Source organism: Pipistrellus hanaki, assembly GCF_964339955.1.
Source record: "Pipistrellus hanaki genome assembly, chromosome: 7".
In the NCBI taxonomy this organism is placed as follows: domain Eukaryota; kingdom Metazoa; phylum Chordata; class Mammalia; order Chiroptera; family Vespertilionidae; genus Pipistrellus; species Pipistrellus hanaki.
The window spans coordinates 20,672,739-20,686,358 of record NC_140509.1 but is presented as its reverse complement, the minus strand read 5'-3'; the positions used below and the strand labels follow the sequence as shown (position 1 = coordinate 20,686,358).

The 13,620-nt window shown below is 40.9% G+C and overlaps 1 protein-coding gene across 16 annotated transcripts in view; it reads right to left on the bottom strand.

The window, feature by feature from the left end:
- MLIP (muscular LMNA interacting protein) overlaps positions 1 to 13,620 on the bottom strand; it is a 252,609-nt gene that overhangs the window by 131,256 nt on the left and 107,733 nt on the right. For 7 of the 16 annotated variants that reach the window (XM_084889444.1, XM_084889446.1, XM_084889434.1 and 4 more), the window contains one exon: positions 684 to 839. The exons of the other annotated variants lie outside the window; for them this stretch is intronic. In XM_084889444.1, the coding sequence (XP_084745570.1) occupies positions 684 to 839 (156 nt within the window). The remainder of the gene's footprint in view (positions 1 to 683; positions 840 to 13,620) is intronic. 16 annotated transcript variants of the gene reach the window in all.

The window sequence follows — 13,620 nt, the reverse complement described above, 5'->3', positions numbered from 1 at the left end:
TTATAAAGTTAACATTTTCCATGAATTTATATAATCACCATAATTATAAGTTTGCCAAGGTGAGGTATTATCATATTCTTAACTTTTGTGGTATTATGGTGTTTTTATTTTTCACTAAATATTTTTATATAACATTTTTCCTTTTTTGTTCTATTTTTGGGGATACATTTCAAAGAGGTTATTGAAAGGCTATGAACAGTTTTATGATAGTGGATAAAGGTTTTCCACCAAATATTGTACATATTCACATAACTAGCAACAAAATGTGAGCCATGTGAATATCCCCACAATGGCCCCCACTGGATATTATACTTTTTTAATATTTCCAATTATTACATGTAAATAGTAGTACCTCACTGTTTTATCTTGTATTTTCTTTCTAAATAAATGTAAACTTTTTAATTTTGTTTTTATAATTTAAAATACATTTGAGAGAAGGGGAGGTGGCAGGAGGCAAATGATAAAATATCAACTCAAAAGGGTGAGAATAATGTATTAGAGAGAACCTGGGATCAGATTACATTTAAGTTTCTGTTACACAATTATATTTTTAGTCAATCTTAGATTTTTTAGCCATCTCACTTAAAGTGGAGGAAATAAACACCCATTCAAATTTCTAAGACATTATTTTGGATTATGTAATGTTATTTGCTTGATATAAAAAAGAATAAATATAATCCTACCCTATTTACAGTTTCTGGATTCTTATCACTTGGTTCCTCAGGAATTTTAACAAGGAATTTAGAGGTGTCAGCCAACTGAGAGTGGGTTGGTAGTCTTCTGACAGTGGGGACAAATGTGAAGATCAGAGGTTTGGCTTCAGAATCATCAGAAGAGACCTATGAGACATGTAATAAATTAGAGTTTCAGTCTTGTCAAAGGTTCATCTTGACTTTTTCTCTATACACCAGGATATTTATCTCACTTATTTTGATAAACTGCCTATTGCCCTGTGGTCATGTATATGGATGCCAAAGAAAACAGCTATAAAAATAGTCATAGTGCATCAGGAAGATCCTGTTGTAGGGGATGACAATAAAACAACAGGTGGCAAGTTGATGTGTTAGAATATTATGGGGCATCTCTACCTCGGTGGGTTCATCACAAACTCACCTTCCAGTCTGTTTTAAATGGACTTTTATCCTTTTAACCCTGGTTTAGCAGGTTCAATTGGACTCATAATCACTAAGCTTTCAAGAAACTTAACATTTATCAATAATGAGAATGCTAAATGTGGATTCAAAATTGGAAGTATGCTTTTCTGGCTATCAGGATGTGAATGCCTGCTAAAGGATATATTTTTCATTCATTCTTTATTTATTCATAAATAAATTTCAGTAAGTATTTTTTATGTGGCAGGCAATCAGGAGCTAGGGATAAAACAGTGACTAGGAAACAGTCAATAGACCATTACTCACAAGTAGAAAAAGAGTGTGCACAGAATACTAAGGGAAAAGTGAGAGGGGTTATCTACCCAACCTAAAAATCTCAGAGGAAAAAAAAAAACACCTGAAATTGAAGTCCCAGTGAAGAGGAAAGTAATGATGTCTGGGGCTGAGAAAACCAGCAGAGAGAAAGCATGGGAAAAAGCAGCAGTGGGTTGTAGATCACGCTTTATTGTGTCCTATTTATTGCCACTAGAGAACCATTAAAGATTGGGAAATGACATATTCACACAAGATTTCTAGATAGATAATTCTGGTTTTGAAGGGACACAAGACTAGAGACAAGGACAAAAAGGCAACTGCAATCACTTGAGGATTAAATGAAAAGGGAGAAAGAGAAGATGGTGCTGTGGATTTCTTTTTTGAAGTTTGGATGAGAAGTAAGGAGAAAGATTCAGAGTAGTCAGATAGGGAAGCAGAGTCAAGGAGATGCCTTTTGGTCTGTAATGGGATAAACTTGAACATATCTTTAGACTGAAGGAAGATAACCAGTAGAAAATAAAAGCAGAGCAAGATCTTGGAAGAAGCAGGCAGAATAAGTTACGGAAAGAAGAAAAGGAACATGGTCTCCTTGGAGTCCAGAGAAAATGAATTAAGTTGAAGAAAGGCCATACATCTAATGGAGGGGAGAAATGGGAAGGTGAGGGAGATCATTTTTATATAATCAATGTACATGACAGAATTAGTAACACTGCTGCTTTGCTGCCTCAATGCCTCTGTCAGAAAATATGTAAAATGGCCCTGGAAGATTTGGCTAAATGGATAGAGCGTTGGCCTGCACTGAAGGGCCCTGGGTTCGATTCCAGTCAAAGGCACATGCTTGGGTTCTGGGCTCAATCCCAGTAGGGGGAGTGCAAGAGGCAGCCAATCAATGATTCTCTTTCATCATTCATGTTTCTATCTCCTTCTACCTCTTCCTTCCTCTCTGAAATAAAAGAGAATATTAAATATATATGATATGCCCTGGCAAGATCCTAACTTCCCATTCCCTTTAAGCTGTACTACCTTTCTATGCCTCAGACAACTTGGACTTTATCTCAACATGGATTTTAACACTGATCACTTCTGTCCCTGTGAAAATCCAGACTTCTGCACCATCCCTCAATCTCCATATGCTATACACACCCCTAGTTTTGTTCCCATCTTGTACCATGCTCCAACTCATTATACTTTCCCTGTTCACTGTCTGGGATTCAGTCAGCCATCACAAAACCCTCCATACTCTTAGCTTCTTCCCTAAATATTCCAGCTCTAACTAAACCATGGTTCCCCCTGAAGGACTCTCCTTCCCAAGAAGCTCTCTCAGTGGTAGCTGTTTCCTCTCACACTGACATGGGAGTAAAATAGGTATGCCCCTTACTCCCGTTTAATGCTTCCAACCATTCCTCTTCCTTCCTCTTACCTAAAAACTTCCAGCTTTGAATCTTGTGTCATCAATGTAGAACACTCCATACTTCTCCTTTTCACAGTTACCTGCCCATATCTACATCAAACTCTTTTCTTTAAAGATTAAGTTCCTGGCTCAATCTACTATCTCTTACACTATGCTTTTCATTGTTTTATACCAGAGTCTTAATGCAGGAATGCATGGGTGGGGTCTGGCTAGCCCGGCCCCCAGATGGAGTTGATTGGGGCTGGGCCTGTCCTGAGGTGGAGATGGTGGGAGGTTGACTGGCCAGCCCGCCCCAATCCGGGGCCTGATCAGGACCAGGCCAGCTGGGGGAAGGGGCCATGGGCAATTGGCCAGTGGGCCTTGACCCCAATTGGGATTGGGCGACTGATTGGGGGCGGGGCTGGCCATGGGGAGGGGCTGTGGGTGGTAGGCCACCAGCCCCTTCCCCGAATGAGTTAGGAGGTGTCCACTGGGGACAAGGGGCCTGGGGAGGGGGGCCATGGGTGGTTAGTTGGCTGGTCCTGGCCCTGATCGAGGTGGGGGGGGGGAGGGGTCGATCTGGGGTGGGGCCAAGTAAGGGGAGGGGCTGCAGGAGGTTAGCCAGCTGACCCCGCTCTATTGAGATGGGGGGATAATCAGGAGCGGGGGAGTCATGGGGAGGGGCTGTAGGCCAATCAGCGTGGTGGGAACCCATCAGGAGTGGGGCTGGCCAGGTGGAGGGGCTGAAAAAGGTAAGTCGGCCAGCCCCATCCCTTATTGGGGTGGGGGATGTAATCAGGGGCAGGACTGGCCAGAGGAAAGGGGCAGGTGCGTTTGGCTGGTGGGCTGCCCTTGATCAGGGTGGGTGAGTCCAATCAGGGGCTGGCAGGCAGGGGGGCAAGGCCACAAGGTTGGCCAGCTGGCCCCACCCCCTGATCCAGCCGGTTTGCTGGCCACAGTGGGTATCATAGTGATCAGCCTTTATGATCCGTATAGCATTACGGTCACTGGCTTTTTATATATAGAGATTCCATGGATAAATTTTCTAGTATTGTGTTGCCTCTACTCTCCTTGCATCTCACATTCCTAGCCTAGATAAAAACCAATGGTCCCCCCATATTTTTGTTTTTTTTTTCCATTCTATGACCACTCCTTCTTTTCTTCCTATACCATTCACTCCAGTTTTCTAACTCCAACACTTTATGGATCCCACCAAAATGAAAATCTACTGATTCTTCCAACATTAGGTTTTCCCATACTTCTTTTTTATAATCAGCATGCATTTACCACAACTACTCTCATGCATCCCACCCTCTCACATTATCATTCCTGTGTAGGTAAGTCGCAGTTCTCACTAAATCGGACCCCATGCCTATTCTACCCCTGAATCACAGAGGTGAATGTGGTTATGGAAAAATCACATGACTGTGCTTACCGATTCACTTCAAATTTTTATGACTCTGAGCCTCAAGCAGACCTTACAGTGCTGCTCTATAATCATACTATGGTTCCATAGCCCATTCACTCTTCTACTTGCCTAGAAAACTCACATCTTTTTTTCTTTCTTCAAACCCCTAATATCTCCCCTAGTCTCACTCTTAGCTGATGACTTTGTTTCTCATTCCATTAAGATAATTAAAGCAATCAGAGAAGATTTTCCAAGGTCCCCATCACACATCTATTCACTCACCTACATCTTTGTTATTTTATGTGGCCTTCAGTCCTGATACTATGTTCCTATTAAAAACAATATTCACTTGAACATTGTACTTACTTATACTTACTTTCATTTATTGATCAGGGTCTTATCAAATGCCTATTAACTGTGAGGTATTTCTGTAGGATTGGTAATATCACAGTGAACAAAAATCTCTACCCTAATGGAATTTACATTCTAGTGAACAAAGAGTAAAGAAAAGAAAAAAAAAAACAACTCTGTAAAATACATAGTATTTCCAATACTTATACACTATGAATACTATAATAGCTATAAAGCTATTGCAATAACCCATGGGAGAAAAAATGGTAGTTTGCACTCAAGTTGCTGCAATAATAGTAATCAGAAGTGTAAACTTCTAGCTATATTTTAAAGGAAAATCTTAGAAATTGCTGAAAAGTTAGATGTAGGATATAAGAGATAAACAAGAGTCAAGACCAGGTCAACATTTTTTATGTCAACACTTCTTAAAACATGAGTTATTATTCACTAGATGGGAAAACAATAGGTAAAGCTTGTTTGAGAATAAATATCAAGTTTGAAATATGCATCCAAGTAGAATGTGTATAGGGAGTCAAGTTTAGAGGAAAGTCTGTGCTGGAGATTAAATTACTAGGGTTGTTAACCTATACATAGTATTTAAAACCATGAGACTAGATGAAATTACTACAAAGAGGAAAAAAAGAGATCCAAGATTGAACCTTCCAGATTCTACCATTAAGTGACCAAGCAGCAAAGGAAGAACAAGTAAAGGCAAAATGGGATTTGATTTTATTTTTGTTAATCTTCACTGGAGGATATTTTTCCATTGATTTTTAGAGAGAGTGGAAGGGGGGAGGAGAGACAAAGAGAGAGAAACATCAATGTGAGAGACACACATCAATTGTTTGCCTCCCGCACAGGCCCCCAACCAGAGCCATGAATCAAACCTGCAACTGAGGTACATGCCCTTTTCAGGCACTGATCCAAGGACCCTTCAGTCCACAGGCCCACATTCTATCCACTGAGCCAAACTGGCTAGGGCAACATGGTATTTTAAAGAAATTAGGAAAGCCTGGAATATCATTGACAGGAATAGAAAAAAGGACTAACCATAAATAAACAAAAGGATTGACAGATTATACTGGGAGCCCAGCCCAAATGTAAATCTCAGAGTTACATGTAGTAAAGCAATTTGCTTAGCTTTGTTATATCCTTTCCAGGGATGTTCAACTGCCTATCAAATGAACAGAGAAGTGAGTTGTAGCATTTAGAGAATTGACATTTGGATGTGGTTTTAGCAGAAGAACGTTGTGAGTAGAAGGAAATTGAGAGTACTAATGAGAGTAGAGCAAATGATCCACCATGGACAGGGTTAGTTTAATTGGGTAAAGAAGAGGGACCACAGATTCAAAGCACTAGAAGGCTTTGAGTCATAGCATGGTTGTGAGAGTTTAAGATTTAGAAGTAGAATAATTCTAGGGGATTATGAGGTCCAGGCTTTGGTCTTGAGACTGGGTGTCTGAAATGAAAAAGCAGGAGGGACACTGAGATTGTGAAGGTTAAGGAATTGTGACACAAGAATGTCAACAAAGTCATCCTTATGAAAACCAAAGATGTGCTGGGTAACAGAAAGATTGGGCTGGAGAGAAAGAGAGACAGCATGGTGGCTCAGTGTGAGACCGCAGTTAGAGGGTACCTGGAACAGGCTATCTTGGACACTAGATTATTAACTGAATATTTCCTTTGTGGACATGAGATCAAACAAAGAGGACTGGATTTCCTTGTGGGAAATTTTGCTGAAGTTACAGGCCTAACAAACTAAGTCTGGGCCACTTATTATAGGGCAGACCTTTCTGGTGATTAATAAACTAAAACATTTATGCCTTATAAAAACAATGCATAATCCTTAGTGGGTGTACATACACAGATAAACCCCCCTGAGCCAAATTTAATTTTTTAATATTCTTTTTAGCCTTAAACAATATTTGTCATTATTCCATGATTGCAATCATGTTACAACTCCTCTTTTTCAGCTTATCATCAGAAAATAGAAAACCAGTGCTTTCCTTTGTAGGAAAGAACATTAGATTTTTTTTGAGATTTGGGAAGCCCACTAGTCTTATCAGCAATTCATAATGCAACACAATTTCTACATGGATTTTCTAGAAAGGTTTCTTGACATGACTAATCTCATCAATAGCATGATGGATGGAGAGTGGCTTTAGCAAAGAAATCACTTAGGTTGTTCAGATAATTCATCATAGACTGTCATTTAGAGGTCAAAGAAGAGGTGACAATGTGATTTTGTCCCCAGGTTCTGTAGGCCTCGCTCTTGCCCCTACATGGTGATTATAGGTGTATTTTTGGTTCCATCCAAATGAAATATAAATACTAATGTAGTACAGTCTTCAGTATAAGCACCCCATTCAGTATAAGCACTTCATATGTTATGAAATACACAAAACCATTAGTAAAAGTAAGTGCCCTTGCCTTCTAAAGCATATAAATAATGAAAATTTACGTCTCCAAAAACCTTGCACAGTTGTATAAGTTAATACTCCTTAAATCTCTATAAAATACACAGATCTCCACTCATGTGGATGAAAACTGATGCTTCTGAACAGACTGTTGAACCTCAAAGGGAAGAAAGGGGAGGGTGAGTGGGAAGAGTTCAACCAATGAACTTGTAGGCATGTATGCATAATCCATGGACACGGAGTGAGGTGGTGAGGGCCTGGGATCGGGGAGAGTGGAAGGATCTGAAAGAGGTTAATGGGGGAAAAGGAGGACCTATATAATACTTTCAACAATAAAGTTTTTTTAATAATTAGAAAATAAATTTTTTAAAAGAAAAATGCTTTTATATGATGCTTTAATGAATAAAGTGTGCTTTTATAACAACACCCTCAAAGGAATATCTGGACATAATCACATGTGGACAATGAAAGCAACTAAAAAGAAGCAAAATTCTTTTCTTATACTTCATTTGTTATATTTTCTTATAAAAGTATCCCTAACCTACATAAAATTTCTGTACCAGTTGTAGAAGAATACTTCTTTTAAATTTTAATTGAACCAATAGATGCCATTTAAGAATAACATTAAAAAGGAAAATCTAATAGGACTAAAGACTCATTTATCTTCCTAGGTTACTGATAGAGAACAAGAACACGGAAAAATTTCTGTCCATAACACATGCCTCAGAACAGCCACCACAAAAAGGGCAATGGCTTGGTATTCACTTTTAAGTTGGGAATACAGTGTTAGCACGGGGCTCTGTTCTCTGCCTTTACCTAGCAGCCTCTGATCTTACCAACGATGTACAAAATTTTTTTGGTACAGAATTCAGTTGAAAAGAAATTTGACATTACAGCAGCTACATTTAGATGAAGAGTCACGTGTTAGCCTAGCCGGTAGACTGCTAAATCCCTTCTTCGGGAAAGAAAAAAAAAAAATTGCTATTTACCACATACTGTGGCCAAGTTTCATTGGAGCCCAGAAATGAATCGCTATGGTGATGAAAAATCATTTTCCGCACAAAGCAGAAACAGATGCATGTTAATACCCTTGCATTTGTTAAATGCCAGTTAACACTCTCAGTTGTCAGTGCAGTTTAAAATCACGTCTTCATTCCTATCCTTAGGAAACTATTTTAATAATAGAAATTAGAGCTGGCAGGATTCAAATCTTTTTTTTTTTTTTTAATGGTTTCAAGCACTCAAGAGTGCTGAGCCTGTCACCTTCTCACCATGCAGCCAAATAATTTCAGAAACTGTCCTCCCCCCAGGCCATGACAGCTACCTGCTCCTTTGCTCAGTTTCAGGCTGCAATGCCTTCGTTTCTTTCATTTCCCTAAAAGTTCTCTCCTTCCAGTGTTGACACCCACACTCACAGATGGCCTCTAGCCTCCTGTTGAAAACAGACGTGACAGGGTGTCTTAGCATTGACACAAAGCCAAGGGCCGTCCTGAGCATTTTCTCTGGTCCCTCAGTAAGCAGTTCTGCCTTTACAGTAACTGCAGAGAGCATTTCTCTTTGATACACAGTCAAATCTATCTATACCCAGGCAGCTCTCCCTCAAGCCCTTTTGCAGCAAATACCACCGCACACAGCCTTTAAAAGTTCTTGAAAGCATAAAGGAAAGACCTCCTTTTACCTGGGGTGTGGTCTGAGCGCTCCCTGTTAAGATCACGAGCTCATTTGGAAGTAATAGTTCCCGCAGTCCCTCGGAAGCCCCTATTCTGGAAGCACTGACTCATCACGTAAGGGAGTGAGCAAACCAATGATGAGGTGGGAAGGGAGCCTGTGACTGAAGCAACACACACTCACTCACACAGGGAAAGAAAAAGAAATAATTCTGAAAAGAGGCAATCCTCTCTGAAGTGAAGAATTTTGTCAGCTCCAGAGGGTAGATGTCTATGTGGACAATTTTTAGGTTTGTAACTTTCTGAGCGGTCATACTGACTGCTGAAATGGAGCCAGCAGAAGGTTAAAAAAAAAAGCCACCGATATGTGTTTGCCCTCTTTTCACGCATGTGTGCCAGTTACATATTCTGCAGAAAGAAGAGACGCCAGATTGTACAGCAGCAACAAGAAGCTGATTGAAGGGCTGAGCATCTGCCAGTCTCAGTGATCAGTTGGTCACACTTCCTGAGAACACTTAAAGGTACAAATATATGCAAACACTGTGTCTAAATAAAAAAATAGAAAACACACACTGATCATTTCAAAAATTCAATAGTGTGGATTATCGGTCCTTGGCATGGAAGTAGCAAGGACGTTATAGGAGCATCTGCAGTGACTGAGGTTTTGCTCTTCAACAAATTAGTTATAAAATAAAGCTTGGAATCAAACATTTGTCAAAACAAAATTCCATTCCAATGTTCTTAGGAGACTGTGATTGGCCTGAATGAAGATAAACTTCAAAACTTCACACGTGAAATTGATTGAACTCCTCAGCTTTCAGCATTTCTATTTTCTAAGTATTGATTTTACTCCAAATCTGTAATATCTATATTTTTACTCTGGCAATGAAAGATGTTGTGACTCAAGCACTGGTTATAGACCAAAGGATATGGGAAAGAAGGAAAGCTTTTTTTTTAAGGACTTAGATTATGCCTCTTAACATTTTCGATGTTATCAAAAGCTTGAATTTGTGGAAATATTAACAGTAAATTAATTGTCAAAGTGACTCTGTTAGCACACTGGAAAAAAATATTCCAAATAACACAGTACTTTTTGACCTAAAAAACATTATGTGAATTTTTAAATATAAGTTCTGGTATATCAACTAAGAAATTATGTGCTTTTCTATGTTATGTTTGAGTATATTTTATATGTTCAAAAGAGAATATAACACCCTCATGCCCTCAAAGACCTTTCAGCTCAATTGAGAATGTACAACAGGTATACAAATAACATAGATATAAAGAAAGAAAGAAGAAAAAGAACAGAAGGAGGGGGAGGAGAAGGAGGAGGAGAAGGAGGAGAAGGAGGAGGAGGAGGAGAAGGAAGAGAAGGAGGAGGAGGAGGAGGGGGAAGAAACAGAAAAGAAAGAAAGGAAGAAAAAAGTAAAGTCCCATACTATAGTTCTCAAACTTTGCACATAAACTGCCCAAAGGTCTTATAAAAATGCAGTTTCTGATTGAGGACATCCGGAGTGGGGCCTCATTCTGCATTTCCATTTGATGCCCTTCGGCTGCCTGTGACATGTGGAGTAGTAAGGGCTTGGAGGAATTTTTCAGCATGGTGTGAGAACAGCCAACCAGAGGAATTCAAGGAGAAAGCAGCATTTGGGCTGCTCTTAGAAACCTGGGGAAAGAGGGAGCTATAAAGATGGGAAAGGATAGTACTAATTTCACACAGAGAGGAAAGCCTGCATGAAGGCACTGATCAGAACTGCAGGGAGCAGCAGGTGTAGTCTAAAAGGATGGGACCCTGGAGTCAGTTAACTATTGGCTGTGGGACCAGGGAAGCTGCTAAACATCCAGAAGTCTCTGTCCTCTCACCTGTGAAGTTTGGATAAAATTTTCACAGGATTCTTGTGAGGATAACAGTAAAATTCAGCATGTAAAGCCTTAACTCTGTGCCAGCAAATGCTTAATATGTCTTACTCCTGTTAGTGCTGTTGTTATTCAGTTTGGTAAATAACATAAATGCGAGTAAAGGAAATAAGACTAGAAGGTTTAAGTCTTGATCATCAAAAATCTTGGATTAAGTTGTTTTAATTACTCAGTGGGAAATATAAATGAAGAATATATGTATTCTATTATACATATTATCTACTAGTGACCTGGTGCACAAAATTTGTGCACAGGACAGGGGTGGCCCTCAGCCCGGCCTGCACCCTCTCTAATCTGAGACCCCTGAGGGGCTGTCTGACTGCCGATTTAACTGGCAGTTGGACAACCCTCTCACAATCCAGGACCACTGGCTTCTAACCTCTCATCTGCCCACCTTCCTGATCACCCCTAACCACTCTGCATCCGGCTTGCTTGACCCCAACTGCCCCCTCCCCTTGCTGGCCTGCTTGCCCTCAACTGCTCCCCCTGCTGGCCTGATCACCCCCAACTGCCTTCCCCTCTTGGCCTGATCACCCCTAACCACCTCTGCCTTGGCCCAGCACCATGGCTTTGCCCAGAAGAATGTCTGAACGGTCGGTCTCCCAAAAGGTCTCCCAGTCTAATTAGCATATTACCCTTTTATTAGTATAGATTGTATTCTTTTCCATACAAACAACTGTAAACCTACTTTTGCTCCACCTTGTATTTTGCTATTTTCTCTGAGTTTTACTGGCAACTTTTTACTAATCATTTCCTTTCCCATTTTTTTTAGGTTTATCTATATACTGGAGGCCCAGTGCACAAATTCATACACCAGTGGGGTCTCTTGGCTTAGCCTTCAGGATCAAGTTGAAATCAGCTCTCCAACATTCCCTGAGGGGTCCCGGAATGCAAGAGGGCACAGGCCAGGCTGAGGGACCCCATCAGTGCATGATCAGAGCCAGGGAGGGATGCAGGAGGTGGGCCAGTTGGGAGGGCCTGTGGGAGACCTCTAGGGCATGTCCAGCACTTCTGGCCTAGTCCTGATCCACCAGACCCAGGCAGCAATCTATTTACCAGTTGAAGCGCCCTCTCCCATGCAGTCAATGCACATCATAGCGAGCAGTTGAGCAGCCTTAGCATATCATTACCATATTATGCTTTGATTGGCTGAATGGCTGACTGGCTAACCTCTGGTGGCCCCTTCCCCCAGCCATCCAGGCCCCCAATCGGACCCAACCCCAAGTGAAGATCCCTCCCCGTCACCAGCCCATCAATCAAGCCCCAATTGGGCCTTAATCAGGGGTGTGGCTGGTGGCCAACCTCCCAAGGCTCCACCCCCAGGCCATCCCCCTTCCACCCTATTCTGGGGCAGGGCCAGTCAGCCAACCTCCTGCATATCCTCTTCCAGCCAGCCAGCCCCAATAGGCCCTGATTGGGGTGGCCGGCCAGACCCCACCCATGCACAAATTTGTGCACCAGGCCTCTAGTCCTATATATTAAAAGACTAATATGCTAAGTGTCCAGTCGTCCAGCCAGCCATTCAACCAATCAAAGCGTAATAAGCTAAGGCCACTCAACTGCTCTCTGTGTCATGCATTGACTACCAGGGGGCAGATGCTCTGACCAGTAGGTTAGCTTGCTGCTGGGGTCCAGCCGATCGGGACTGTATGAGATGATCCAGACATGCCCTAGAGCCCTCTCAAAGTCCCTCCCAGCTGGCCAACCTCCAATGTCTCTCCCCAGCCCCAATCATACACCAGTGGAGTTCTTTGGCCTGGCCTGTACACTCTTGCAACCCAGGACCCCTTGGGGGATGTTGGAGAGCCAGTTTCAATACATGAGTTCATGTATTGTACCTCTAGTTAATTAATAACTGATGGTGTTAGAGACTATTATATTGATAGAAATTATAAATTTTACTTTAAAAAACACACATAGTTATGCATTATAACAGCATGCATTAGCCATCTGGTGAGTAACTACATATAGCCTCAAAAAGCAGATGTATTTGGGACAATTTCTATAGAAACCATCCTCATTTGAATATAAAATTATGGTGCCTGGTCAAAAACAAAAACAAAAGCAAAACAGGCCCCAGTCTTGAATTATGAAGAACAGGTAAGTTACTTACAATGATGTAGGGAGGCTAGGGCAATCTATCCTCCAATTACAACCACTTTTGTTATGGATTAAAAGGTTACCTAGGGTCTGTCCAAGACCCTGAAATATTTTCTAAACATAATTTTAAAGATCTCTCTTCAACTAAGGAGCACAAACTTCTCTATTGATTTTTCTTTTTCAAAAATAACAAAATAGTTTATCAAAATTTGCAATAAAAATATATAATCTAAAATTATCTTTAAAATCTGGCATCATTGATGGCTGAAGTAAGGCATCATTCACCCTTCTTACTAAACAGATATTGCTGCAGTACCTTCCAGCCAAAGGCTCTTAAGATATTGCTTTTTAAATAAATAATACAGAACAAATAGTCTCTCTTCCTGACATGCAAAACAAATTTGAGAAAAATAGATTAGCCCATGAAAGTTTGCCAAGAAACATGGAATTAAATAGATCCACCTGCCCAGGCTACAGGGTGTCCATTTGTCTGTTCTTCATGCCTTATGCTTGATAAATGAAGGTATTAGAAATCCCATTTATTTACCTTAATAAACACATGTTGCGTGCCAGGCACTATTCTATGCTTTGGGGAATATCAGGATAAAGAAGACTTGGCCCCTCTTCTCAATGTGGGTGACAGTCTCATGAACAAGACACCTTCACAAGTTACACTGGTGGAAAGTGAAGTAGGAGAGAGTGCAAGGTTATATGCTGAATACAGGGTTGCATAAAACCTTGTCTCAGGCCATTCCAGGGACATCTCACTCTTAGCTGCTGTTTCCTGTTTATTATTTCAATTGACCAACTTTGAGACTCACTCTGCTATGGCCCTGAGTGGTGTTTTTCATTTGAAGATAGGAATCATCAAGAGTTTGGATCCCTGTCTCCAGGGTGATGGGTGTGATTCCATAGATGACAAGCAGGACTAACCCAAATCACA